This window comes from Drosophila serrata, unplaced genomic scaffold, assembly GCF_035046125.1.
Source record: "Drosophila serrata isolate PLE 108 unplaced genomic scaffold, ASM3504612v1 contig_217, whole genome shotgun sequence".
Classification (NCBI taxonomy): domain Eukaryota; kingdom Metazoa; phylum Arthropoda; class Insecta; order Diptera; family Drosophilidae; genus Drosophila; species Drosophila serrata.
In genome coordinates this window covers 1,530,431-1,557,411 of record NW_028257115.1, presented here as the reverse complement: position 1 = coordinate 1,557,411, position 26,981 = coordinate 1,530,431, and the positions used below count along the sequence as shown (strand labels likewise).

At 37.3% G+C, this 26,981-nt stretch overlaps 5 protein-coding genes across 19 annotated transcripts in view; 3 read left to right on the top strand and 2 right to left on the bottom strand.

Moving 5' to 3' along the window:
• Nucleotides 1–26,981, top strand: part of Svil (Supervillin) — a 154,316-nt gene that overhangs the window by 14,282 nt on the left and 113,053 nt on the right. For 7 of the 15 annotated variants that reach the window (XM_086829581.1, XM_086829580.1, XM_086829579.1 and 4 more), the window contains exon 1: nt 20,013–23,550. The exons of 5 other annotated variants lie outside the window; for them this stretch is intronic. The gene's annotated coding sequence lies outside the window, so the exon portion shown is untranslated. Of the gene's footprint in view, nt 1–20,012; nt 23,551–26,981 lie in introns of those variants that run through there. 3 more of the 15 variants (XM_086829598.1, XM_086829596.1, XM_086829589.1) reach the window with 2 other exon arrangements.
• On the top strand, nt 758–26,243 carry LOC147644208 (uncharacterized). Its single transcript, XM_086829607.1, has 3 exons — nt 758–1,676; nt 19,329–23,550; nt 26,054–26,243. The coding sequence occupies exons 1-3, from the start codon at nt 1,662–1,664 to the stop codon at nt 26,071–26,073; spliced, it is 4,257 nt and encodes a 1,418-aa protein (XP_086685733.1). The 5' UTR covers nt 758–1,661; the 3' UTR covers nt 26,074–26,243.
• On the bottom strand, nt 2,464–3,285 carry LOC110188850 (uncharacterized). The gene is made up of 2 exons (XM_020958756.2): nt 2,864–3,285; nt 2,464–2,800 (listed from the first exon to the last, which is right to left on the bottom strand). The coding sequence occupies exons 1-2, from the start codon at nt 3,134–3,136 to the stop codon at nt 2,669–2,671; spliced, it is 405 nt and encodes a 134-aa protein (XP_020814415.1). The 5' UTR covers nt 3,137–3,285; the 3' UTR covers nt 2,464–2,668.
• On the bottom strand, nt 3,142–4,525 carry LOC110188849 (uncharacterized). Its single transcript, XM_020958755.2, has 2 exons — nt 3,417–4,525; nt 3,142–3,358 (listed from the first exon to the last, which is right to left on the bottom strand). The coding sequence occupies exons 1-2, from the start codon at nt 3,798–3,800 to the stop codon at nt 3,233–3,235; spliced, it is 510 nt and encodes a 169-aa protein (XP_020814414.2). The 5' UTR covers nt 3,801–4,525; the 3' UTR covers nt 3,142–3,232.
• On the top strand, nt 23,559–26,243 carry LOC147644209 (uncharacterized). Its single transcript, XM_086829608.1, has one exon. The coding sequence runs from the start codon at nt 23,898–23,900 to the stop codon at nt 25,437–25,439; it is 1,542 nt and encodes a 513-aa protein (XP_086685734.1). The 5' UTR covers nt 23,559–23,897; the 3' UTR covers nt 25,440–26,243.

Sequence of the window (26,981 nt, the reverse complement as noted above, 5' to 3'; positions counted from 1 at the left end):
TTTGTCTCTAAAAAAAATTAATGTGGAGGGAAATTTCATATTTTTTTTTACAAGGTTTTTATTTTATTTAATCAGAAATCGTTATATTTAGTGTTGTATAAAATGTAACAAACAACAATATACATTTTTCTACAAACCCTTATATAGAAAAATATACAATTTCTAATAATAGGAACATAAAATGTAGCTAACTTCTTAAACCCAACCAAAAACATTTATAACTAACTTTGCAACAAGATTTCAGATTCAAACAAACTATTTGGGCTTACTGGAATATCAGTAAATAGTTATAAATAAATTTCCTATAATTCCTAGAAAAACTCCTACCAGTAAAGTACATTTACCAACCCAAAAAACTATATTTAACCCTCTTGACAAAACCCATTTACTTACACCCTTCTCTTAACTATCCTTTATTCTAGCGCCTATTAAGACCATTTTGCTTTCATTAAGACCAATTTCCATCCATAAACCCATTGGAATAATCAACAAATTAACTAACCAAATTCCGCGTGGGCATATAGTGCCTCTCTCCCCAACCCCTAAATAATCCAAATTCCGAAGTTGTGACAGCCGCAAAAAATGTCAAAGAGATTTCAAGTGCATGCCCCCAAAGAATCCGGGGTGTTCGAACCTGTTCAACATTGTATATTTCCATGCAACATGTTTGAAGCAAACGCGATGATGAGGTTGCATGGAATCCGTAAGATACAATCCACAAGCTGCTTGTTGGCCGCAAACAAACCGAATTTCAATTCAGTTCGCGCTCAACTCACAGCCACGATGGTCAAGCAAACGCGTTAAAAGAAATATAACAACAATAAAAAATAAAAACGAAACAAATTCTTTGTTAATCCAATAACCATACTAAAAAATGCACTAAATAAAAGAAAGACTCTCACGAACTGTAAATAAAAGTGTAAATAAAGTTCAGAATTAAAAAAGAAATACAAGATTTGCGCATGCGTAAAAACCCACGAAACGAAATAATTAGAAATACTTGTTACTTGTTGTGGCTCAAGTTCCAATACATTGTGTTTGGAAAAAATTCATTTGTTTGATCGATTTTGTATAGTGCGAACGAATAACACCTTGTGAAGGAATTTTCCTACAAACACAAACCCTATTGCCATAGCAAAGTGTGTTAAAAATAAAGAGAAAAAGAAACAACTGCTGCCACCCTCAACAACCCCTTCGATCGGACTTATAAAAAACCTACCGCAAAGAAATATATACAAGAAAATATATCTAAAAGCACCACTTTACGTTTCGTTACTTTATTGAAAAACCCTTTGTGCTGCTGACTAATTGCCTTTATATAGCCAGACTATATAAAACTGTACAATAAGACAACGGCCAATAAACTCCCATTTTTAATTTTCAACGAAACCCCCCAAAGAAACCAAGCTGGAAATAGCTTCGCATCGAAGTGAAGTTCAAACATTTTTCGCAGCGAAAAAGAAAAACCGATTTTCAATTTATTTTCATTGAGTGTGGAGGGAAAGAGCGAGCGTGTTCTTTTTCCCCCCCTTTTTTCGGTTTCTAAATTGAACACAATTGCAACAGAATCAATAAAAAACAGTGAACTGTATTCGAAGTAGAGCAAAACCGTAACATCAGATGCATAATTAGCCTTTTGGTTAAAAAGGAAAAGCAGCAAAATGTATCTCATACAGGTGAGACAACCGCCAAAGCTACAAGATACAATAGATCTCTCCCACCCCTCTCATAATCTTATAATTAAGTGTTTGCTCTTTGCAAACAGAAAACTGAACTGAAACTGAGAAAATCTGAGATCTCTTTATTTAAGCGTTTTTTAATTGTTTGCCAGCAGCTGAGATTTCATTCTTCAAGTCGTTGTGTGTGCGTGCCGCTCTCTAGCGTATATAATTTGTTTAATTTGTGGCTAATTTATCTTTCCACCTGGCTTGGATCGTGGTGTATGCAACGCCAAGAGAGAGAGAGAGAGGGGTTCACTGGATCAGGTGTCTCATTACTGAACTTTGAACTTGAAACGGTGTCGGCAGATTAAAGCCGGTAATGGTTATACCGTTAGATGATAGGGGTTTACTGCTACAAGATTAAAAGATTAAGGTTAATCCATTATCAGGTATTAGTAGGCAGGGATTTCAGGGATTTTCTGGTTTTTTTTTTTTATCAAATCTAGAACACTGTCAACAAAAGTCATTCTATTAAAATAAACCCTGTAAAAACCTAATGGCTCAACGTAATATTTCGAAAATTCTAACTGTTTTGGAGGAAATGTTTCAAGAGGCGCAAACTGGTTTAGATCGTGATGCCCTCAGGATGTGCGATAGTATTATTCAAAGAGGCATTGATGGTAGAATCCTGGCATATGTTATAAATAATATAAAAAAGGAAATAGATGAATCTTCAGAGTTACAGAAAAAATCCTCATCGGATTGGGAAACCGACTTTGATGCAGAAAGCGATTGAAAACTATTTAAGGATATAGAAAATATGTATTTTCTTTAATTAATACATATATAGAATAAAAAGATCTTTAAGTCTCGTTGTATTCGGTTTTCATTTCAGGCATCCAACGCTTTTATTTTGACGTATCTTTTAGTTGTCGAATTTATGCCTCAAGAAATCGAAGAAGTCATATTTAGAAGCTGCTGGCTGATGTTGATAATGTAGACTCGTTCTATATATCTTTATTTCCGTTTACCCGGGAATTCTCAATGTTTTGTGCAGTCAACAGTTTGTGGTTCTTGAACACTGTATAAGTGCCAGCCATAATAATAAATAGTTGCACAGCCTTGGCTTGGTAGTAGGTCTGAGGGTGATATATATATATATAAATAAATCTATAAAAATATATCATAACTTAAGTAATTACCTGTCTTATATATATCTCCAATGGTATGTGAGATCGATGGACATGATAATCCATTGCTCTAAAGGCCCAATATCCTGGCCAAGCTCCCAAACTGGCAAAAAGAAATGGAGCAGCTGTATTATAGGCTGCTTCAAATCTTGGAGAATTGACCATTAACCTTAGTTCTTCGCCAAGATTTTCAGCTCTTGGCGAAGGTAATGGTATGCCTTTACTTTGGTTTGATTTCCCCTGAACCTTTTCCTTGAGATCACTGAAAAAGCTTTGAATGCCCATTATTCTAATTCTTTTCCAATTTTGATGTTGGCTTAATTTGGAATTTAGATGTTGACTTAGCCAGGAGATGGAAATATAAATCAAGGCTTACTTAAACTAAGAGGAATCTTTGGGTTTTTTATACTCCATTTTTTGTACTTGAAAGGGAGAACGTGACATGCTGACAACAAAAGCGCCAGTGGCCAAAATGGCCACCTGCATAAACTTGGCCTGTTGATAGGTCTGCAAATAATTAATATTAATTATATAATTTAAAATATTTATTATTCAAAAATCTCACCCTTTGAATGTAAACACTTATCCTTTCCGTATTTCTTTTGTTCTGCCAATTAAAGCCACGGTAAATCCAATAAGCTGGCCAAGACAAGAAGCTTATTTCCAGATATGGCAACATATCCATAAATTTCTTGGATAAACCCTTGGGTGAATGACGATCTAAAAAGTCTACAAATTCCAGTTGGTAATTAAAATCTCCGTCTTGAATCTCGCTCTTGAATTTGTTTGTTTTTATTTCTGGCACAGGCGAATCTGCCGAGGCAATGGGTTCCAAAGGAGTTTCTTCTACTTTCGAGTCGTTTGGCTTGGGTGTAGTTTTCTTTACCTCCACAGTTTTTGATGTAGGTTTATTGAACAGTTCGGAAACCTTTTGGCGCAATGTATCCATGGTGTTTTCTCTGAAAGCTAAACTCTTCTGGTGACCTGGAATTTATTATTATTTTTTTTTAGGTTCGAATTCCGAAAATATAGAAGAAAAGCTTGCTGGGATTCTATCAAAACACAAAGAAAAGGATCAACGATAAATGCATTTGAAAAGTTCAAAAGACTTGTCGTCACCATTGCATAAATTATCGCCCTGCTGTCCCATGCGGGTTTCCACTTTTGTTTAAAACTAATTTACGTTACTTAAGTTTTTCTTTTATGGATTTTAGTTAAGTTTTTTTTAGGGGGGTCCACAGTAGCCGGCAAACTGCGGGTTCTACTATATATATCTAGTGTATATAGTGTGGTTAAGAGAAGTGGGTCAACTTGGTGGTGCAGCGGTGCAATTATAAAGCGCATATCTACCAGGTTGCATACCAAAGTCTTTGACTTCGACTTCGTCTTGGACTACGACTCTGGCTTGGACTTCCACTGCGACTTGGGTCCATTGTGTGGCAGTAGCTAACGGCTTGGACCAGCAGCAGGTGTCTCCTCACAGGTCCATTGTTGTTTTTTTTTTTGGGTAGAAAATGTGGCTTACCTTCAACGTAAAATCTAGTGGCAGGAAGCCCGACGTTATTTGGGGTTCTGTAAACTAGTTTTTCTACCAGTCTTCTTAGTCTCTACCTCTCCCTCTTGGTCTCTCTTAATGATCAATGCATTTAATCAAGTAAATTACTAAAAAAAAAAAAAAAATGCCGAAAATGAAAAGAATGCACAGAAAGAAAAACAATTTAACGGTCAAGTCTATGGCTTATACCGATAGAATCTATAGATTCTCTTTCATACAAAGGCCAGCTTAATGAAGTGAAAATCTTTGTGGCCAGGTTCTTTGATTAGCGGAAGATTATTCTTTTTTTTTTATATTTTTGGCCACTCCCCATCAATCATGTGGAAAGTTGACAAGATCCGAACGAGAATCGCCTCAGAATTGATCCACTTGCCCAGTTGCCAAGCTGAGCGTATCTTTATTACCATGTTGTAGCCATTTCTTCATCTTTTCCAGCAGCATCTTTACATCAATCTACTCAAGCGTTCAACTGAAAATCATAGGCTTTCTCATTCAAGACCACAAATTGCATTGCTATGGCTTCTTCTCTAGAGAACATTTCCTTGGCTATAAAGTAAGCCTACCTACACACAAAGTTTTATATATATTTATATTTATAACACCGTTCAAAGTCAAGCTCAATTAACCCAATTTCGATTTTGGTAAATGATTTGCAAAAAAAAGAGATAATAGGTGAAAAAATAAACCAAACTCCGTTTGATAGTTTTGAAAGTCTCGAAAACAACACTCGAGAGCATAAATCACCTCCGCAATGTAATTTCGCTGAACGCCAACTTGCTTTCCTTCTTATGGAGGCCCACCTGCAATTAGTCTGCTCAGGTGGGCGTAAGCCATCTCTCTCTCACTCATCGCCTCGTGTCGGATCGTGTGAAATTGCAACTTTTTAACTGCGGTCAATGCTAGTATATGGAAAATAAAAACAAAATAATGCCAGCTAAATTGTATAATCAATTGAAGGCTTTAAATGTCTCTGGGATCGTGCGACAGGTGACGACACTTCAGGTGTCAAGTGCGCAAAATTCATTTGAGTTTGGTTACCCAAAAATGGTTTAATTTTATTATATTTAACGAGCGTTGCTCAATTTCTTTTATGTGAGCACTCTTTTGAGTTGTTTTATTCAATTTGTGAGTCATTAAAGTGAAGAAAATTGATTGAGAAAATGAGTACGTTAAAAGTTTTGATTGGGAGAATAGAGGAAATAAGTAATTACAATGGATATGGAATAATTATGGAGTTATGAATATAATATTTATCAATGTTATTATAATAGGTGAAAGGGAAAGATTAAATGATGAATTTATAAGGTTTTACAGGGATTTTGATTATTTGCATGTTGAGTTTTGTACTGAACTTACCTTTTTAAATAAATATTTACTAAATAATATGTTAGAATGATATTTCTGTTAGTAAGAAATATTATAAAGTAGGAGAAACTCGCAAATCTGAGCTTTGGGAACCTCTGCCTTATAAATTTATATTCCACCTGCTCTCTTAACATCTAAATCTCTATAAACCTTTCATCTTAATCATCACATTTTAAGTTTTCTTTTACCAAAAATCTCATTTTTCCAAAGTTAACATTGTTTACTGGAAATCTATCCACTTAAATCTAACAATTTCTAAACATTAAAGTTAAAAAGCCGACTGCTTTAACTTTTTTGAAAAAATTCGTTTAGCCTTGACTTTCCATCAGCTGCAATCTTGATCTTTTAACTGCATAAATCCCCCTTTAATCCACCTCCTGAGCTACCGGCCTTGTCAAAGAAAATAATGAATCTTCAATCTTCAATGCCTGCCTGCCTGCAACAGCTAAAAAGCCAATCCCCAATATCATGATGCTCCTCATCATTCTTATTCTGATGCCTCTGCATTCTATAAAATGCCGCATCACTCACTCCCCGCACTAATCTTGGCTAACCAATCTCCAATCCGGCAAGAGAGACCCGCATACCAAAAAAAAAAAATTCAACAAAAAATCCCGAGCATATTACTCAATTTTCAGTGTTCAGATTTCCGAGGCAGACAGTGAAAAACAAAAGGGCAAAATGAGGATGCCACACCGAAAAATAACTAAATAAACAAAAACAATAGCAAGTTGACACTTTGACAAATGATCTCTGTGTGGCTCTCGATAAGAAAGAAGCTCGCTCGTTCCATACATCAAAAAAGCATTCAGCAAAGACGACACATTATTTTCCAAGTTTATTTCTTAAAGTTGAATATTGTTTTGATTTTTTCTAAAGTGAATGTGAGATGCTCTTGCTAATCGGTCTCTAGAACCTTGGGTGCCGTTACAGACACAACTCTCTGAAAATCGAGACTGTATAGAAGTTGATATTGATATTGATTTTGCTCTAGATTTACACATGAGCGAGTCAATGATCCTCAAATGTCGTCTGGTTTGTGGTCGGGATCGGGATTGAGTTCGAAATCTGGCCTCCATATCGATGTGTAATAAAAGTCATTGCCACATGAGATCTTGGCCAGGCTAAGCCTTAAGGAATTTTGTTTATGCTTTGGGCGCGGCTTTTACCCTCTTTTCATTTTTGCTTTTTGTTGAGAAATTCCTCTTTACTGAGGCGTGGACCATATAATTCCGCATTCCCTTGCCATGAAATATGTATCAATTTAATTACCGAAAAAGAGTCAAGACTGTGTCCTGAACACGCAATTAAAGTTCAGAGGAAACCCTTACGGATTGAAACTCATACCAAAAACCCAACCCAAAACTGTCCTGAACCTTTTTTCTCTTTTTTGGAAACAAATAACACATTTTTTATATGAGGTTGCAAGAAACAATAAGAGACGGCGACACACCTACTACAACTACCTGAAACTAGAGAACAGGATTCAGAATCGGATTCTGTAATTCCCTGAAATGGCAGGCCAAAGAATAAAGAGTATTTATTCTTTTGATTCCCTAACATTTGATTCCTACCTGTTTTCTTTTCTTCCTGATCTTTCTAAAGTTATATTCTCCCCCCCGTGAAAGGCATTCTCCTTATAGATGGCAGATGATTTATTTTTGATGGGGAGACCATTTCATGGGTTATCAGTGAGTTACGAGAACCTTTTGGGAATTTAAATATTTAAAAAAGGGAAAGATCAGGTTCAATGCCTGACCGAGGCGTGGTTCTTAATGCAATCAACTCAAGCATAACGTTGGCTATTTGTTAAGGTGTTTATCGGAGGCGTTCTTACCATAACAGTTTTTTATTTTCGGTGTTTTTTGATAGCGCTTTTCAATTGGACAAACGTAACGAATTAAAAAAAAGGCATGGGTGGATCGTTAATTTTTCCAACTTAGAAGCGGAACTCACGCTTCCCCTGTTAATGCCACCGACAAACGTGGAAAACTTGTTTGTATTTTTGTTGTATTTCCCATTCGATAAACTTGGCATGACTGAGGCCGTAGTCGAGGCAAACATTATATTTTATTATTGTTGTTATGCCTTTATCTATATTTAATTTAATCGATGCAAATGCTCGAGAGAGTCATGAACAAGTTAGCCATCGAATGACCTTCAAATGTCGGCAAAGAAATGCGTTAAAAGAGTTACTTTAATGGCCATAATTAAGTGCGATTGAACCACCATGTTAACCTGCCTGTCTTTCTGTCTTTTTTTTGTATTGTTTTCGTGTATTATTAAGCGAAATTATTGGTTTACGCTTATAATTGCCGCACGTGTTTCCCAGCTGCAAAAGAAATCAGTGAAAACGTTTCATATGCTGATGTCCATATGTCCATGTACCCGTGACACATGTCAGGAGGGGGGATTTGTGTTTTGGGATACAAAAGGGGGAAAAAGGGGGTAAAGTACACAGTGTATCTGACATTGATGAAATGGGCTTTTTATGGCCATGTTTTTGGTGATGGAGTTTTGGTTGTGTAATTGTTGTCTTTCACATTGAATGGCATTTCGAATGAAGCTTTGATTTGATTTCCATTGTGGCTTGGCTTTAAAGAAATATAAAAGGGAAATGTTTTCCTTTTCAAAGGTTATGTCTTAAATTTTTCTTTGCTAATTTATATTCTAGTTGTAGAATATATCTGCTTATATATTTAGTTTAGTTAGCTGTTTTTAATTGTCTTTTTCTTGTCTTGTTGTGGCTTGAAATAATAAAATTTATTACGTGATCTCGATGGCAGTCTGACAACTAAAATCTTTGACATTAAAGTGGAAAAATTATCTCGTAAAAAGTAAAGGGAAAATTGAATAATGGAAAAATACTGGAAAGATGTCAGTTTGTGTGGTCTAAGAGACGTAAAAAAACGGAAAGAAAAAGATAAATATCTTAAGGAACTAAGTTCTAGTTAATGCAAGAAAAATAAACTAGTTTTCGTTTAAGTTTCTTTGAAATTCAATCGGAAATGGCTCCATGAGATACATAAATTCTGTTAAACATCACCAGGCGTGCCGATTTAGGCATGTTCTTCTATACATTTGTTCGTTTAACATTTAAATCTCAAAGACTGTCAAAGGTAAAACTATTTAAATTTGTTACCTACATTTTTTGGCGAGCGCGGGCCCAGGACAGGGAAGCGTGGAGGCAGATTGTGCAACAGGCTGTGACCCGATAGGGTTGTGATGGCCATTAATAATAATAACAACATTTTTACAAGCTATAACATACTCTGATCAAGTTTATTTATATTTAACCACGCCCTTTAACTCCCATTTCGTTTATAATAAATATGTTTTTCTCTATTCTTGTAGACCACTTTTCCAAAGAAATCCACTTAAAGCCAAAACAAGCAATCAGTGCATGTAATTACATAAGAAAAACACTTTTCCTATTTTGATTTCTTCTTGACTTGGGTTTGGACTCAAGTTACTCCTTTATATTCCCTTAAAACCGGCTGCGATTGTTGTTTCAAGTAATCAACAAATCCAATTAAGTTCAATAACAATTAAGTGCGAAAGAGAGAGGAGAAAAAAACAAACACAAAATCAGACATTTTGCTTTTTAATTAGTCGAACGAACGCTCTTTTTAGCCCTTAGTTTATTGCTCTTTAACGTCGATTTCGCTTTTAGCCTTTTGGTCATTTAATTGAAGCCCCTTAAGGGCAAGTTCGATGATGTATCTTTAGTACCCTGTCTCTTATTTGATGATGTCGGCTTTTTTTTATTGTCTTTCAAACCAAACAACAGCAAATACACAACACACAAATCGATGACACTCTTTTTTCGGTTTATATACCAAAAGGTGGCGGGGACTTTAAATGGGTTTAAGCCTAGGAAAAAATCAATATCAGTGCGTAAGTGCTGAGTTTTGTGTTGACCGTTGCCTGTCTTTCATAAAGAAGAATGTCAAGAGGCCACAATAATTGCAACTAATCCACAATGAAGGCTCGAACCTTGGGCCACAAAATCTAGACCACCTGTCAGAGCCTGTCGAGAGCAATGTATGCAGATCCAATTGCTTGCGGATCTGTTGGTTATTTTTTGCATCTACACTGGGGGAAAATAGCTAAGTAATTTGCCAGGAAATAATATGATATGTCAGGGTATTTTATAGACCTAGATATGGCTTTAAAAATGTAACGTATTTTTTCGCAATTTGAAACTAACTCTGCTATTATTAAGTGATAGTTTTATACATTGAGCAAGCATTCCTTGTATTTAAAAGAAGGGACAAGTATTTATAAACTTATTTAATTTATCCTTGAAAATGCACTTTGTGGAAAACAATTTTAGTTCTATGATCACCTGTCATTTTTCTATGAGTGTACCTGTTGTCTGCCTCGTTCACAGTTTTGTTTGGCTGCCAGGCAAAACGCATTGACTGTGAAGATTGAAAAGTTTACCATGTAATTTTCTGGCCAAAACCGAACCATAATCACATCTCCGCATTCAAATGCGGTTGTTTGTTGTCAACCGGAAATGTAAAATGCTTGCTTCCGGCTTTGTTTAGTTTCTTAACCGGGCTCAAAGGATATATGAAATTAAATATTAATGCTTTATGGTGATTCTGGGTTACAAAATTGGCGGCTTCCTTTAGTAAAAAAAAAGTTTCTCTCTCTTGTCTAGCTAAAGTCTGGTAAAATTAAATTAATAAAACTACTACTAAAACACATGCCCAACTTGGCCTTGCCCTCTAGCCTCATAAATAATGCTAAACATTTAATTCGACAGAAAAAATAAAAATACAAAATCTGATTCAAAATAGTGATTCATTCACAAGACATTCGCGGTTTTTATTCGTAAATCCTCCCCTGCAATGATCTCAGGTGTATATACGAATATTTGCCGGCATTAACTATATATTTATATATGTAAATATATATATATTATGTGATTTTTGCTCTATTTCTAAATTTTGCACATCTTGACTTGTGCCAAAATAAATATTATGTATATTCTCTAGCTTTTTACTTAACGTTTTGGCTGTCAAAAAAATAAAAGAAAATTGAAATGGACACACACACATGCTCTGAAAATGCTAAAATAAAACAGAGAAAGAGACAAAATAGAATTTCTGAATAAATATATTTATGTATTTAATATATTTATGATCTATGATTTATTACTTTATTATAAAATATTTTGCAAGATTATTTATATGCTTTTAATAACCAATTTAAATGAACCCATATTTTTCCCTTTTACCTTTTTGGTTTTTTGTTTATTTTTCTTGTATTTTTTTAACTTTGCCCTTCAACGGATCATTGTTTTTAATTAGTTAAAATGGAATCTATTCATCTTCCTCTAAAATAACACACCTCCAAATAAAAAAATCACGAACATCTCGTCTCGTTTTGGCTGCCGCTCAAATTTTGTGTGTGCTTTTCGTGTGTACATACGCATTATAAACAAAAATGATGATGTGAATTTTTTCTGCGGTTTTTGTGGGCCATGGCAAAAGCCATTTTCAAGCAAGAGAAAAATAAAATATATTACGGAAATAGCTGGATAAAGCCAGAAGATGCACGTTTCTCTCGTTGTTATATGTACACACTTGTGTATAATATTTTTTTTAACAAGTGCGTTTTAAGCTTCATAATTCATAATTAATTCCGGTATACACCCCAATTTGGCATTGAAGTTGGTAAACGAACTCAAAGCAACACTCTTTTTTCCCCCACTCAAAAACCCTTTCTTTGTTGTTATTTTATACAGATCGGTGGGTCAAGGTCCCCGGGGGTCTCGAAATATATTCGCGACGTGTTAATGGCTTGTTAATCTCGGGAAAAAAACTGCCTTAAGGCGTGCAAAAAATTGCATTGTTGCAGTTAAATGTTCCGCTCTGTGAACTGTAACAAAGATCGAGCTTTGTGTCTTGTGAAAAGTCTTTTTCCCTCCAGTCTTTCATGGAGTTTTCCCTAAAGATCGTAAAAATTATATGACTTTATTCATTGCCCACGCAAAGCCAAACAAAGTTTTATGCAAGATTTTCAAAGACTTTTGTTCTGTGACTATAAGAAAAATGGTTTTGAGAAAATCTTGAATAAATAGTAAAAGAAGCAATCCTAGGCGTTAATTTTTACAACCAAACTGAAGCGTAAAATCGATAAAGTTTACTTTAAAAAACACAACTCATGTTAATTAAAAAAAGCAACAAGGAGGGTTCTTTGTATTTAAAATATATATACATATATATAAAATCACGTTGATGGAAATGTAAATAAACGAGAGGTTCCAATAAAGAAAATTCTACAATTTTAACTGATTAAACAAAGCTCAAAAGAAGCCATTATTTGTATACAAGAACAACAGTAGTTAGTTATTCTAACTTAAAGATGCTTACAAACTACATATCTTTAAACAAACCTTAAATAACCTGAATCATTTAATTTAAATTTAAATTTGACAAACCGAAAAACAAACTATAAAAAAAGATTTATTAGAATTTAAACTGTTAAGAACTATGTTAAATAGCCTACCTTAATTATTCTTATGGAAAAACAAAAACTAGTTTTACCAATCAGTCAAATTAGGCCTAAAAGCCAGAACAACTAAATTTGAATAAACCTGTCTCTCTTTTTTTTATCAATTTATAAACCAGATAAATTGATTGACTGATTAGGCGCATCTTTTTACATTCTCATAACCGTTAATTAAACCTACAAAAAAAAAAAACGAACGATTGAGCCATCAACCTGTTGCCTTTGCTCTTTATAAAAAATTCATTCAACAGAAAACCTTAAAAAAATAATGAAATCCCCAAATCCCTATCGAATAACATAAGCTTATGCAAACACAGATATTCGCGTAATTATGTAAATTTCGATTTTATCAATAGGCAAACCCAACTAAATGCTACAAATTAGCCGGCTTTCCAATTCAATCTCTGTGGATCTTATAATCCGACAAATAATTTTCATACATTTAAATATAAACACACTTTTGCTTGTTAGTTTTTCCCAGAGCGGTCTTATGAAATTCACACAGACACATTTTTTGTGGAAGCAATTAAAAATCAATTTACATGTGTTTTTTTTTTTGGGTCTGAATCAAATGCCGATTTCGTTTGGCTTTGGCTTTGGGCTCACACTCGAATTTGGGTGAAAATTAATGATGTCCAGTGAAAGTCAGTCGGCGGTTTTTGTATAACAATAACACCCCGGAAAGGTAAAGTGTAAACCAATGCGATCGGAGAGACCCAACAGAGATCTCCGTGTCAAGAAAAGTTCAATGCCCCAAAAGACGACATTTGGAAAACGAAAGCGAACCGTTTCTGTTTCGTTTTTCTTGTTAGTAAAGTGTTGGCCAACGTTTAAATATGCAAAATATTTTTCTTCATATGCGGTGGCAACGCAGAATTTTTATTTTCATATGAAATTACAGCCACAAAATTAAAAAAACGCTTTTTATGCCGCCGCACCGCCTGTGGTTGCTTTCAAAAATTGCTTTTTGTTTTCATGGTCTGTTAAAGTTTTTTTTTTTTGTTGTTTTCTGCGGAGAGCAGAGCAAAAATTTCGAAACGAAAAAAATGTTTGCTGAATTTATGGTATGAAGAAATTGTTAAAAAAAATATATATTATATATATTGTCTAGGTGAAGTGGAAAATTGCTTTTGGGTGAAAATTATAACAATTGGGTTGAGCAATTAAAAAGAGAGGTGGGGAAAAGATAAATAAAGAGCAGGATTGAAAGTAAGTTAGGAGTTTAATATATTTAAAAATAAAGATAAAGTTTGATATTAAGAAAAACGTTTAGCCTGAAAAACTATATAAAAAGAAAGGCTTTAAAAACTGACAAAGTAAAATCAAAGAAAACAAAAACGAAAACTAACTTCCAGCTTGCAGTTTAATTATGGGATCGTATCGGAAATCGATCATAACACTGCACTATTTTCATTTTTTGAATCGAGATTTTTATATGTAAATTTTTTTTACAAATCAAAGTTTAAAAATCTCATAACTAGGCCAAAAAATCACTAATTTTAATTTGGAAAGCTTTCCTATGTTAGTTTTTACAAGGTTAATAAATCTGCATAGTTTATTTAAAATATAAAAAATAAAAAAATTTTTGTCAATTTTTTTTGCTAACCTTACCGACCTTATAAATGTTAAAAAATTAGTCAAAAATTAAAAAAGGTATTTTCTCAATATTTTAATATAAATTAATTAAAATTTGAATGCTGAATCGAAATATGCATGACTTTTCACAATCATTAGCTTTTTGGCAATTTTATGGACTGTAAAAGTCCTGCAATATTGGTCTTTTTGAAATGTATATTATTCGGTAATATATGAAAATTGGTTGAACGAATCAAAGTTTAAAAAATCCATAACTATGCCAAAAATGCATTAATTTTGATTCGGAATGCTGTTCTATGTTAGATTTTATTAGCTTAATTAATCTGCATACTCAATTTAACATTTTTTCAATTTTAAAATTTGATCAATTTTTTAATATTTTCAATAACAATTTTGGTGATAAAAAATATTGAAAAAAATTAAAAAAATTAGATTGGTGCCTGAGATGGCTAGATTTTTCATGCTGATCAAGAATATATATGATTTATGGGGTCGGAAATGACTCCTTCACTGCTTTTGAAGCTTCTAAATAAAATTATTTATATATTATATTTATTTACATTTTTAAGACAATTTTTTGTGCAAACCAAAGTATAAAAAACACATAACTAAGGCAAAAATGCATTAATTTTAAATCGGAAAGCTGTTCTATGTTGAATTTTATTGGCTTAATAAATCTGCATACTCAATTTAACATTTTGTTAAATTTAAAATTTTATCAATTTTTTACATTTTTAAATGATACTTTTAGTGATAAAAATTTTTGAAAAAAATTAAAAAATTTAGATTGGTGCCTGAGATGGCTAGATCGATTCGGCTTTTCATGCTGATCAAGAATATATATGATTTATAGGGTCGGAAATGACTTCTTCACTGCTTTTGAAGCTTCTGACTAAAATTATAATACCCTTAAAAGGTATAAATATAATAAAAGTCTCTCATTAATCACAGAAAGAACCCCCTAATATTCTTATGCTTTAACCCCTTCAAAAAATTATGACCATATCAGCATAACAAATTCTCACTCATTTTTTCGGCTTACATAAAAAATTACCGAAAAACTTATGCATAATTAGAAATGCCAAAGAAAAGCGTTGTTAGCTAAGCGTACTTCCTGGTTCAATATGTAAAACGATGATACTCCTTTCCTAACCTCCTCACCCCTCTCCTGGGATTCACTCACGCAAGGCATAATCAACAATGGGAATATGGCAACACATTCAACATTCAACATTCAACATTCCAACAATATCACGCACTAGTCATTAGCTTTGTCTGAATAAACAAACAAACACACACACTCGGTTGCAAGTTGCAAGTTGCAAGGCAGGCAGATGAAATGCAACACGTGCTGTGCATAAATAATAATAATAAAACCGGGGGCGAGTTTTTCACCAGAAGTATTTTCCCTGAAGTATTTTTCATTTTTCCAGCTGACCAACTCCATGGTACGTTCTTGTGTTGTGTTATTGACCCCTCGTTCTTAAGGCGAGAAAATAATATACATTGAGAGAAATATAAGGGGTTATGAGTTTTTTATATAATATAAAAAATATAAGCAAGTTATTGAGATAATAAATATTTATATTGCATTAAAATTTTAAACAAATCTGGTGTCGAATGAGTTTTGAATGAATTCAAAATCATTTTAACCTGAGAACATATTATTTCCATTTTATTCTAAGCTAAACTCTTTGAGCTAACAATCATTGAAATGTTAAAACATTCTTGTTTCCTAATAATTTAAACCTAATTTAATCATTATAATTTGTTTTGTACCGCATACACTACATTCTTAGTTCCAAAATGATAGTTTCTTCTGTGTTATTTCTTCCTCTGCATATAGATTATGCATGCTAAAAGAGCCGCCAACAGAGACATTCGTTTGTTTAGTTCCATCCCGAATGAATTAGAAGTGAAGCCAGAAAGCCCAACCACTTGTTTCTGTCCAAAAACCGACATGGCTTCAGCCTCAAAACTTCAGTTTCAAACAGAAATTTCTTAATTCTTCGCAGCCTCGTCTCGACTCGAGTCTTTTGCATAATGTGTGTGATAAGCTTGGGGGATTTTCTGCTCTGACACAGATATTTATTTCGCCGGTATTTCAACTTCTCTTCTCTCTTTTTTTTTTTGTTAAGATACTTTCGCAAGCGGATGTGGCAGATACTTAAAACGGAATTCAAACTTTGCCACTCCACCACTGTCACGTTTATAAATACTGGCAGATCCCTCCCCGGTATATTATCTACACTAAATAAATCTCTTTGAAGTCCAATATTAAATTGAAGTCATTAAATTTGCAATTAAATTTGTTGCTTTATATACATATGTTATGAGTATTTTTATATTTGTTTGCCTGCCGGTTTCAGTTCATTAACTTTTACACACAGCTGCCAAAATGTGAATTAGCGAAACCAATTGAAATAAATTTGTATTAAAGCTTCTAGATGGAGTGGAGCGTAGCCAAGGTTAGTTGGGGGATTTCTCAGGTAATTCCTCTTGCTTTAGAGATATGTGTGACCCATATCTATCCGATGTGTATATATATGTATATAGCAAATGCCGGTTTATAATTAGATGGAACTTACTTCACCCACTTTTGAGTGCACTTTAGTTCTGCCGCCGCTGTTCCTCTATAGATCTTCCGCATACTTTGTGGGCTGTCTAAACATTTTCCCTACCTTTTCAGTGAGATAATTGTGAATCATTTGGACATATTTATTTGACACAAGTGGAGCATCTTCGATCAGCATTATAGAAGAGCTATTTTTGTTAGGGACATTCATAACCAAAAAAGTTTGGTTTCGTATACGAATTTTTATTCCTGACATTAATGAGCGTGTTAATCGGCCCAGAAAAGGTGACTTATACATATACTCGATATATATATTTATATATGTATATTTTTGAATGAACTGCCTTAACCCAAAATTTCACCCCCTTCTTGCTCTGAATTGAATTGTCTGTATTTTCGACCTTAATTAAAAGCCCCTGCGGGGCAGGAATATAAGTTCAATGACTTTGTAATACACTTTTAATGATCGTGATTTGGTAAGGGCGTGTGTAGAAATCAATTTAAGTTTTAGATTCTCTGTTTACTTAATTGAAAACTATGCCTCGGGGACCTAGTATAATCCCTTTTAAAGAGTTCTCTGGGGAATCATTCTCCATCCCTTTTGAGGCGGCACAGTTTCTCTTAAGTTTTCGGGGTGGGAAGGTTGTGAGCTTCTTGGAGCTTTTACGAATCGATCTTCTCGGAAAAGTTTTTCCTTAGCCATTATAATCAGTCTAGCAAGCGCGCGTGTTCGTGGCGGATCGGGATCGCATCGGATCGGAACTTATAGTACTAGAAGTACACCTCTATATATCGCGCGAAATTGTACTTTTTGATGTCTGGTTTTATTTATAAGTTTTTTTTTCCCAAATATTTCTCATTTTGCGCGTAGTATTTCGGGGATTTGCCATTTGAGTTTTGGGGGAATCTTATTTCGTTTTTTGCAGCTGGAGTTGTCTGTGTTATTTTTAGTTTTTTTTCCCTCCCAAAAAAGAGATATGTTTGATATGTGTGTGTTTTTGTTCCTATTGTTGTTTGTACGGCATTGCGTATGAGTGATTTGTGCTGGCCATCTCTTAGTCAGACTGAAATTTTTACTGGCACATTGCCCGACATTACGCAGCTGTTTAGAACACCATAAATTTTCCTCATCTTTATAGTAGAAATTTTCTATGTAACTTACAAAAATATTGTTTATATAAAAGATATTATGATGATTATATTTCTGGACAAATGAAACCAAAACTAGCAGGGAAACATTATGATTCCAGCAAGTCTTGACCAATCTCTTTTCCTAAAGCGAGTCTCTAAAAGTCTTAGATTGGATAGAGCATAAAATTCTTAATACATTTCCAAGAGATTTCTTTTTTTAATACAAAATTCTAGGTGTGATTCAGTTGACAAACAAAAAACGATCTCACAATTTTATTGGGAAAGTCTTACACAAAAATCTTCCACAACGTAAATCAAAGTTGACAAGTGATTCACGGAATGTGTGATGACTGCAAGACGACATGTGTCTTAGGAACTTGTTGAAATACGTTTCAAAAACTTTTGCCACATATTTTTTACGAGACTTTAAATGCATCTGGAACATAGATATAGATCAGCTATGGAAATTTTTTAAAAAGGTCTTTAATGATTTGGAAAAGCGTTTCCAGATGGAATAATTAAGCTTTATAGCAAATATTTTCACTGACAATCTCAAGTGAGCCGTGATACCAGATGCCAACCATATATACATATCGAATGTCATTCGACACGAGCATAATCCTAAGGCCTATGCTTCCAATCATTATTTGTTTACAAACTCGAACAGCAAGTGTAACCCTTTTGGGATCGACCCGATCTTCTTCATTCCCAAAGAGATCAAGAGATCTCCTCCTCTGCCATTTGGAAATGGCGTCAGCCGGCGGAAATGATGCCTCCAGATACCAAAATTAACCCAATTTGTTCCAAGCTTTTTGGTATAAACAAATATTCTATATATATGTTGAATTTCACACGCAATTTGGTTTATTTTCGTTTAATATCCGCGCAACGAAAAAAAAAGAAAACAAATTGGACTGAACTGAATTGGAAATTGAATTCGAAATGCCGGCTGTAAAATTTAATTAATTTAATTAGTTTTCTGCGTTTGTTTGCCGGGCTTTTCAATTGGCAAATGAGGTAACTTCAGATAAGATTATATAGTTTCAAAGAATAACTGGTTCTGATGGATCATGAGTAAATTTGCTCAATTGGTTCCAAGAAACACAGTGCAATACATCATGTTTTATTTATAAGACTGATAAGAGCTTTTATCTAGTGCAATCTTTCTCCAAGTACAACGCTAAGTATCCAAATTGTAAAGAAAATGAGCTGTTTCCGCTCTCGAAATTCACGTGGGAGCTATATGCAAATTCTCTTTGCAAAAAGAGAGAAGAGAAACTTTAACCTGACAGGTTGACAGACAGAGAGATCACAAAGTTAGATGACTTTTAGAGAACAACGACCCTCGATATATCAGATAATATATTTCTAGTTGTCATGTAAATATGTGAGCGACGTGAGGTCGTAAAACACTAAGACCTCGGGGTACGTTAAAGGCCGACTGAGTTGTGCTTATCTGGTTGCCTTTGGGACAAGTTAACGCTGAATCTTATCAGGAGAGCAAATAAAACAAACATTTATCTCTGTACAGTGGTAGGAAAAAACTAAGAAAAGTATTTATACATACAGACAACTTAAGTTATAGTTAGGTTTAGTAAGGAAAATAAATCTAACAACTCAAATTTAAATACAAAAGGCAGAAATTCCTCATGAGAACTATGTATATTCTTTACTTAATTATTAAAATAAACTATAAATAATAAAACTAATTCCCTGATTATTTATTACAGACTGTCCAGACAACTTGGCGGCCACAACTGCCTTTGCCCCGAGAGCTTCAACTGACCGATGACCGGAATAACAGCACCGACGATCACGATTCGAAGGTGATCACCACCACAACCACAGCGGATATACACAACCATAATCATCAACATCAGCATCATATCCACAATCCAGAGGATCAGGAGCAGGATCAAGATCAGGAAGAGGACATGGATCGACTGAGAGGCAATCACAGCATTGGTGGGTCATCACAACAGCTTTCTGGCAAACAGAAATGGTCCTTTGGCCGACTCTTTCGCAAAAAGAAGGAGGCAGAAAGTGCCTCCTCAAGCGAAGAGGATCGCAAGGCCGGATTTGTGCCCGCCCAACGTCAGTCAGCCAGCAAACCGAAATCAAAGCACGGAAATAAAGGATCTTCCCGTAGTAGCAGCAGCAGATTCGATCACATTGTGGTGAATCCACAGCAGCAGCAACAGGCGCCACCACATCCGCCTCAACCCATCGATAACGAGTTCTTTCTGCCCGTGGAAACCATACAGCCGGAACCGTACTACCAAAATCAGCCTGGGTATTACCAGCGCTCTAGCAACTCCTTGGACAGGAGACTACTCCTGCAACAGCCACAGGGAAATGGCTATCATCATCATAAATCCCGCTCGGCGCAGAGAGGAGGTGCTACCAAGCCACCTGGAGTGGCCAACTCTAGTGGAGCAGAGGAGGAGCTGATATCGTTGAATTCTTCCACCTTCTCCAAGTATCGCAGCGATGAGAGCATCCATTTGGGTTCCATGGCTCCAGGACAAAGTCGACGTAGTCGAGCAGCTCGCAATGAGCGTTACTACAAGAGACTCTCCCGCGATGGGGAGCAGAGTCATGGAGGAGCACCAAATATTCTACCACAACAGCATCATCAACACCAGCAGCAGCGGTACAAGACACAGCCCTTGCCCTTGTCCATTTACCAGCCGACAACAAATGCTCCAACCAGTGGTTATGTCCAATGGCAACCGCAGCCGCAGAAGAACCTGCAGAACTCAATGCAAAACGATGGGAAGCGAAGCATCAGCTACGATAGTCACATACATTTGCAGAATTTGAGTGGCAGGATGCAGAGTAAACCTTTGCCGCCACCACCACCGCCCAGGGATCCTTTGAGGCGAGTGCATGTGAGTGGTTCAGGATCGGGTCTTCAAATAGGCTCCAGTTCTGGGGATTTGCGACCCGTTTCATACGCCTTTGATCAAAGCGGTCGCTGTGTGTCTGATGATCGAATTTGGCAGCCGCCACACTATCAGTCAGTGCATTCGCTCAACTCTCAGCCAAGTTCTTCGATAGCCAGTGCTCCTGTCCAGCAGCCACACCATCGGCGCTTTATCACACGTTCCGAGCGGAATGCACATCCTGGAAAGCAATCTCTGCCAAATGGCATTGATTTCCATTATGTGGCAGATGCAACGCCTCGGTCGAGGAAGCCCATACACATGATGGATACGGGGAGATTGGATAACGAAAGAAGCGGAGGAGGAGGAGGAGTACCCGCTTCCAGTGGCATACTGAGAACCTCCAAGAGTGGCCTGGCCACATCAAGTCCCGCTCCTCAGCAGCAACAGCAACAGCAGCCGCTTCTGACCAAACCCCGTTCATTTTCCAGCTCGCGTTTGAGCGAACTGAGGAGCTATCCCATGCCCATGTACTCCGAGGTGCAAAAGCCCAAGAGGAGTGCTCCTCCGCCTGTAAATACTTCACCCAGCGATCAGGATAACAACATCATTTGCGGTAGTCTGCACATCAAACCCAGTCTGGAGTCTGGTCAGAACCAAAACTATGTGGAGATACGTCATCGCGATGTCCACAAGACCAACTCGATGCCACATCATTATCAAAACCGTAGATCTGGCGAGGATTTGCCCAACAAATACGAAGAATATGTGGCCGAGAAGCGTGAGCAGCATCAGCAGGCACCAGCTCCTGTCTATCCCGAACGGAAATTGAGCTGCACTCCTGCTGTGGCACCAGCTCCAGTACCAGTGTACTTCCCCCGGAAGAAGCCAGCCAATCTGGAGGAGGCCATCAACGAACTGGAAGCCATCTATAAATCATTGGGATTGACGGAGCCAGCTGAACCCAAAGCAGAACCCAAGCTGGATATGATCTCGAAGATGAGAGTGCCCACACCCAGTGATTTTGAGAAGTTCGCTTTGGCGCATGCCGATGAGTACGAGGACGAGGATTCACCAACAGGTGAACCTGATCCCGTTAGAGACGATGTGGCGTATAGGAACCTGCAGCTGGCTAATCTTCAGCATCGATCATCAGAGAAACAGCCACCATTTGGCATACCGGTGGGTCCCATTGTGCCTGCTCCTCAATCCGACTATCTTCACGTGGAACCTGTGAGGGTCAAAAAGAAGACCAACTCGCCGGACATTGTAAAAGATGATCTAGCTGTGCGTGCTCTGCGTAAAGATCCGCCGGGACCCAAGTCCAGTTTTGTGTATCCCATGCAAAAGAAGCAAAGGGCTACGAGGACACAGTCGGCCAACATTTACAACCTGATTCAAAGGGATGCTGCGAAACCCTCAGGCGGAGATCTAAACAGTTACATGGAGCTCACACGCAACTTGGAGAGATCTGGAAGTATGTCAAATCTTCAGGGTGAAGCTGATGATGTGCCAGCCACACTGGATTTGCTGCGCAAGCTGAAAGCCCAGGATGAAGAGCTGGATATGGCCAGGAAACATCATCCCATACCCTTCCGGCATCCTAGCCAAGGTGGAGCTATTGCGCAGCTCCCAGAGCGACTCCTGACCAAAGAAGATCATCAGTCACCGCGTGCGGCACCTGTGCCAGCTCCCCGGAAGAGTCTCTCACCGGAACCCACGATGATGGATGATGCTCTCAACAAGATTGCCCAGGATGCACAGGCCAGCAGCATTAAGTTGAGTCACGAACTCAACGAACTCCGCAAGGAGGCGTTAATTACAGCTGCGAGACCCAAGTTAAATGCAGAACAACAAAGATTGGAGGAGGAACTGCAGCAAATCGAGGCTGTTTCCGAGGCAGCCAAGCGCTGTGGTCAGATGCTACTGGATACGCTGCCCGATGCGGGTCAGGAGGAGGATCAGGAGCCCCAAGAGAAGCCACCAAGGAAGCTGCATAAGGAGGGCAAACTCATTCGAGCCATTGACGAAGTCTCCGAGGCGGCCAATGCTGTTTGCGAGAAGATCCTCAAGGATATTGTGACCACCGAGCCACCGGTGATTGTCCATGAGGCTCTTCAGGTGAAGCAGACCACCAAAACTTTGCCCAGCGGAGAGCAGCTGGTGATGCCGCATCTCATCAAGAAACTGGATCCCATACAATCGGACAAGATCGAGCATATAGCCAGGCGATGCATGCGCCAGTTGAGCGAATTGGCCAATCCGGATTACGACAACCTGGTGGACACCTGTAATATGACCAACAGCAACATCACCAATGCGCCGGGTGATGCCACTCTCGTTTGTCCCGTTCCAGAGAATCGTGCCGGCGGCAAGAGTCAGACGCTCGAGGAGATTGATAAGATCATGCAGGAGTGTGAGCGTCAGGCCAAGGGCAGCAGCTCGACAGGATCAGGATCGATTTCGACCCCCAATACCAACACAACCACCGATGATCAGCGCACCACTGCTCCCAGTTTGACCAGCGGAAGTGGAAGCGGCAGCGGTTGCGGAAGCTTCCCACCAAATGTGAGCACCACCGCCAGCTCGTTCAGTTCGAGCAGCGATTGTTTGGCCAAGTCGTCGAGTCCATCGCGAGCCAGTCGACCGCTCTCCTCGAGCATCACCTCCTTCAATCCGTACTCCTCCAGCGACTATATCAAGTCGCAGAGCAGCGATTGCCATGCACCCAGCACCGATCCGATCAAGACCTTCAGCACCACCTCGTATGAGGGTCAGTCCACACCGCAGAGCACCACCATCAGCACGAACACGATGAGCACGACGATCAGTAGTAACACAACTAATAATCCTAGCAGTGTGCAGGAGTCCTCGTCGCATCCAACCGCCTCGCCGCCGCCTCTACAGTTGACACCGGTGGGTGAGCGTAGGAAGCGTGGAGCATCATGCTCTTCCGCCACCTCATCGCCATCACAGTACAACTCCAGTGAGGAGCTGGCCGCCATATTTGGCATTGAGGAGCATCCAAAGCATCGCAGCGGCAACCGGCTGACGACAAATGCCACAGGTAACGGAGATGAACCCAACGCCAATGTGGTCCCGAATCCGAGTTCGCCTGAATCCGATACTGCTGCCACTGCCAATGCCACTGATACTGCTACTAATCCCGCCCAGCTCGAACCAGCTAATAGCGCTACTAATCCCGTTTTGAATGTTCAACTTGATGTTACTGTTACTAGCAACTCCAACTCCAACACCCATACCCATCCAACCTCTAACGATAGTGCTAGCTCCTGTAGTAGCCATAGTTATAAGCTTGAAACGATCCCAGAACAGGATCACGACGAGGAGTCCAGCTCACTTAAGTTGTCACCGAACTTTAATCGGATTTATGCCAGCAAAATACGCATTGTTATGGATCGTGATGATGATGCAGAGGAAGAGGCAGAGACTTGTCTCCTGCCCGAAGGTGGTTCTGATGCCGCTCTAACCCAGTTCGATTCATTGAGTTCGCTGGAGGAGACCTCCTCCAATCCGGACTCTGGGAATGTCAGCCTCACAGATTATCCTTTGGTGCCCAGTCATGCAAATGCTTCGTTGGAATTGCAAACCACCTATAATAGTCGCTTTGAGGTCAGGGAGCATTATGTTTCTGAGGTTTCGATAAGTGCCTCAGAGTCCACGGATGATGAGCAAACCGATACCGAATGTGTAGAGATTCCACTTTCTATTAGGGAAGATGATTTTCCTCCACTTCCCACCGAAGAGGAGTTGGAGGAGAGTCTTAGGGAAGAGTTAGAAGTGAATGTGACTCTAGATAAAGATAGTTCTGAAATTGTTAGCCAGAGTAGTAAAGATACAGTTGAAGAAGCATCACAACTTAAACTTGACGAAACAGTTAGTCTTAGCGAAGAGGTGTACAATCTAACCACAGAGTCCTTGTTACGACACACTTCCAGCGAAGTAACTGATACTAGTATTGCCACCATAGAAGTTAATGAAAGTCTACTTGATGTCTCCGAATTTGACGAAATAGATTTTGGACTAGACGAATCAGAATTAATTGGCAGAATGCTAGAGGCTTCATTCGATGAGTTAGATGAGTTGGACATTAGTGAAATTCCAAAGGAAGAAACTGAAACCGAACTTGACGAAACTTCATTGAATGGCTTGGAAAGCATAAATCTAGACGAAACAGAATTTGAGACAACAGAACTTGACGAAAGCCAACTTAACAAGAGTCCCCTTAACGAAACTTCTTTAAATGAGTTAGTCAGCTTAGTACTTGATGCATCCGAATTTAATGAAAGTAAACTTAACGAAACCTCATTCGATCAGTTGAATGAACTGGAATTGGACGAATGCGACTCGATTATGCCACTTACACGTCGCAAAAGCATCGTTTACGAGACCCCTGCCCTTAACCTGAGCATATCCGAGGTGAAATTGAATTACGAAACCCAAGTGGCCGAGGAGGAATTGAAACCAGAACGAAAACCAGAAGAAGCCGCCACCGAATCGAATGAGGAAGCGGATGAGGATGATGATGATGATGAGGATACTTTAGCACGTAATGAGGCAAGGGAAGAAGGCAATGGCAGTGGCAGTAGCAACGATGTAACTGAGACGCAAATACATTGTCGCAAAGGACTTCCGGCAAGGGTAGCTCCTCCACTGAATGATGATAATAACAATGCTCCTGTTGATAATGATGATGAACAACCGACGACGAGCTCCAAGGCAATGTCCGTTTTTGGTGAGGTGCGAGAGGTGCAACGTCTTCGAGCACCTGTAGATGCAACGGCGGTGGCGGTTGGTGCAACCCGCGGCAGGTGGACCACTCTCGAGCACGTTTTTGTCGCCTGCACCGTGGGCCTGATTACGCCAAACGATTTGCTCACTTTGTGCCTGATCGTAATTGGTGTGATTATCATTATTGCAATTGCGCTCGCCTGAGAGTGTACTGTATGCTGCCTGTTATTGTTTGTAATTGTAATTATGAGGAGAAAACCGTGAAGCGGTGAAGAGAATTATTATGTATGATTTTCCTATAACATTTCTTCGACGATTTAGCAGCCACCAAGTGCACTTAAAAAGTTTCCATTTACAGTAATTAGTCATTAGGCAATGGAATATTATTGTATATGTATGTAAATTACAATTAATTTAGCTATTATTTCCACAAGAACCAAAAGTATTCTCAATTTCTATGTTATATTAAGTGCAATTATGTTACGAAACATTTGTTTAATATATATATATTTTTTTTAATTCCATTCATCTTACTCTCTCTAAAAAAAAAACTGATTCTTTAACACAGTGTTCTCATATTTAATTTCTTAATTAATTGTTAATTTGACTGCAACTTGTGCCAATGATTTTTATACGTTTACTTAATTAATCAATTTAATAATTTAACCACACTATGTACTATTCCCTTATAATGTTTAAGCACATCAAAAAATACGAGAACAATATTCGAAAATGATAAAGATATTTACATTTACAAATTACCGAAAATACTAATGATAAAATATATATTTTCTTAAAATCTCTTTGTATATTTTCAGCCCGAAATTTAATAGTTTAAGTTTGACAGCGAACTCAACTCGTTTATTACGTAGCATTCATTAATTATTTCGCATATATAATTTAAATGTTTATATAATTTACAACAGACAAATATGGATTAAATGCAGAAGCCATGAAGCGAATAAAGCGTATAATATTATTAATAAAAATGTTACTTCAAAAAACATATACGATTATTTCAACGTTTTTTCGTTTTCTTTTTCCTTCTCTGCGTTGTTGTTGTTGTTGTTGCTTTTTATGTGTGGTTTCTTTTGCCTAACAAATATATGTTTTTCCGTGTAGTTTAGTACTATTTTGACTAACCCTTTTCGAAATAAAAATATCAAAATTATTCCCCTAAAGCCCAAAAAATTTATTTATTACATATATACCTGTTGTTATTGTTGCTAAAGTTGCCGCCGCCAAAATATGGAAAATTGCTAATATTTATTGGAATTTTATTGAAATATTTTCTGCTTTTACAGGTACTTTTAAACTAAAATTCATATATTATATAAAATAATTCATGATTATATTTTTTACAAAATATGTGGGTTGGTGTCTTGGCTGATGCTCTTGTTGTTGAAAGTGTTTAAAGCTTTTTCCCTGAGATAGATGGCGCCAAAAGCTGTGGTGTAGCAATGGTGTAAAATCAATAAGCTATCACTTTTTCATCTTGAAGATATTAGTTTAACATATAAAAAATCAGTAATATTTTAAATGAAGATATATTTATTTATTTTATTATTTAAACCGAAAACCCGTATAAATTTACAAATATATAATACATTTTTTACCAAAAGATTTCGTTCAAAGAATAGGTAATTACATCTTTTAAAAAAGCAGTTTTAAAAACGCAGCTAATTTTTTTTATTTAAAGACCCTAAAAATTCCTTGCCTTAAAATTCCAACACTATGCAGAGAAAC

Coding starts and splice junctions, on each gene's coding strand:
- LOC147644208 (XM_086829607.1), top strand. Junction 23,551..26,053: donor GCTGACGACAAATGCCACAG/GTAACGGAGATG, acceptor GTATATTTTCAG/CCCGAAATTTAATAGTTTAA.
- LOC110188850 (XM_020958756.2), bottom strand. CDS start 3,136: ATGGGCATTCAAAGCTTTTTCAGTGATCTCAAGGAAAAGGTTCAGGGG. Junction 2,801..2,863: donor TGGAGATATATATAAGACAG/GTAATTACTTAA, acceptor TATCACCCTCAG/ACCTACTACCAAGCCAAGGC.
- LOC110188849 (XM_020958755.2), bottom strand. CDS start 3,800: ATGGATACATTGCGCCAAAAGGTTTCCGAACTGTTCAATAAACCTACA. Junction 3,359..3,416: donor TAAGTGTTTACATTCAAAGG/GTGAGATTTTTG, acceptor AATTATTTGCAG/ACCTATCAACAGGCCAAGTT.
- LOC147644209 (XM_086829608.1), top strand. CDS start 23,898: ATGGATCGTGATGATGATGCAGAGGAAGAGGCAGAGACTTGTCTCCTG.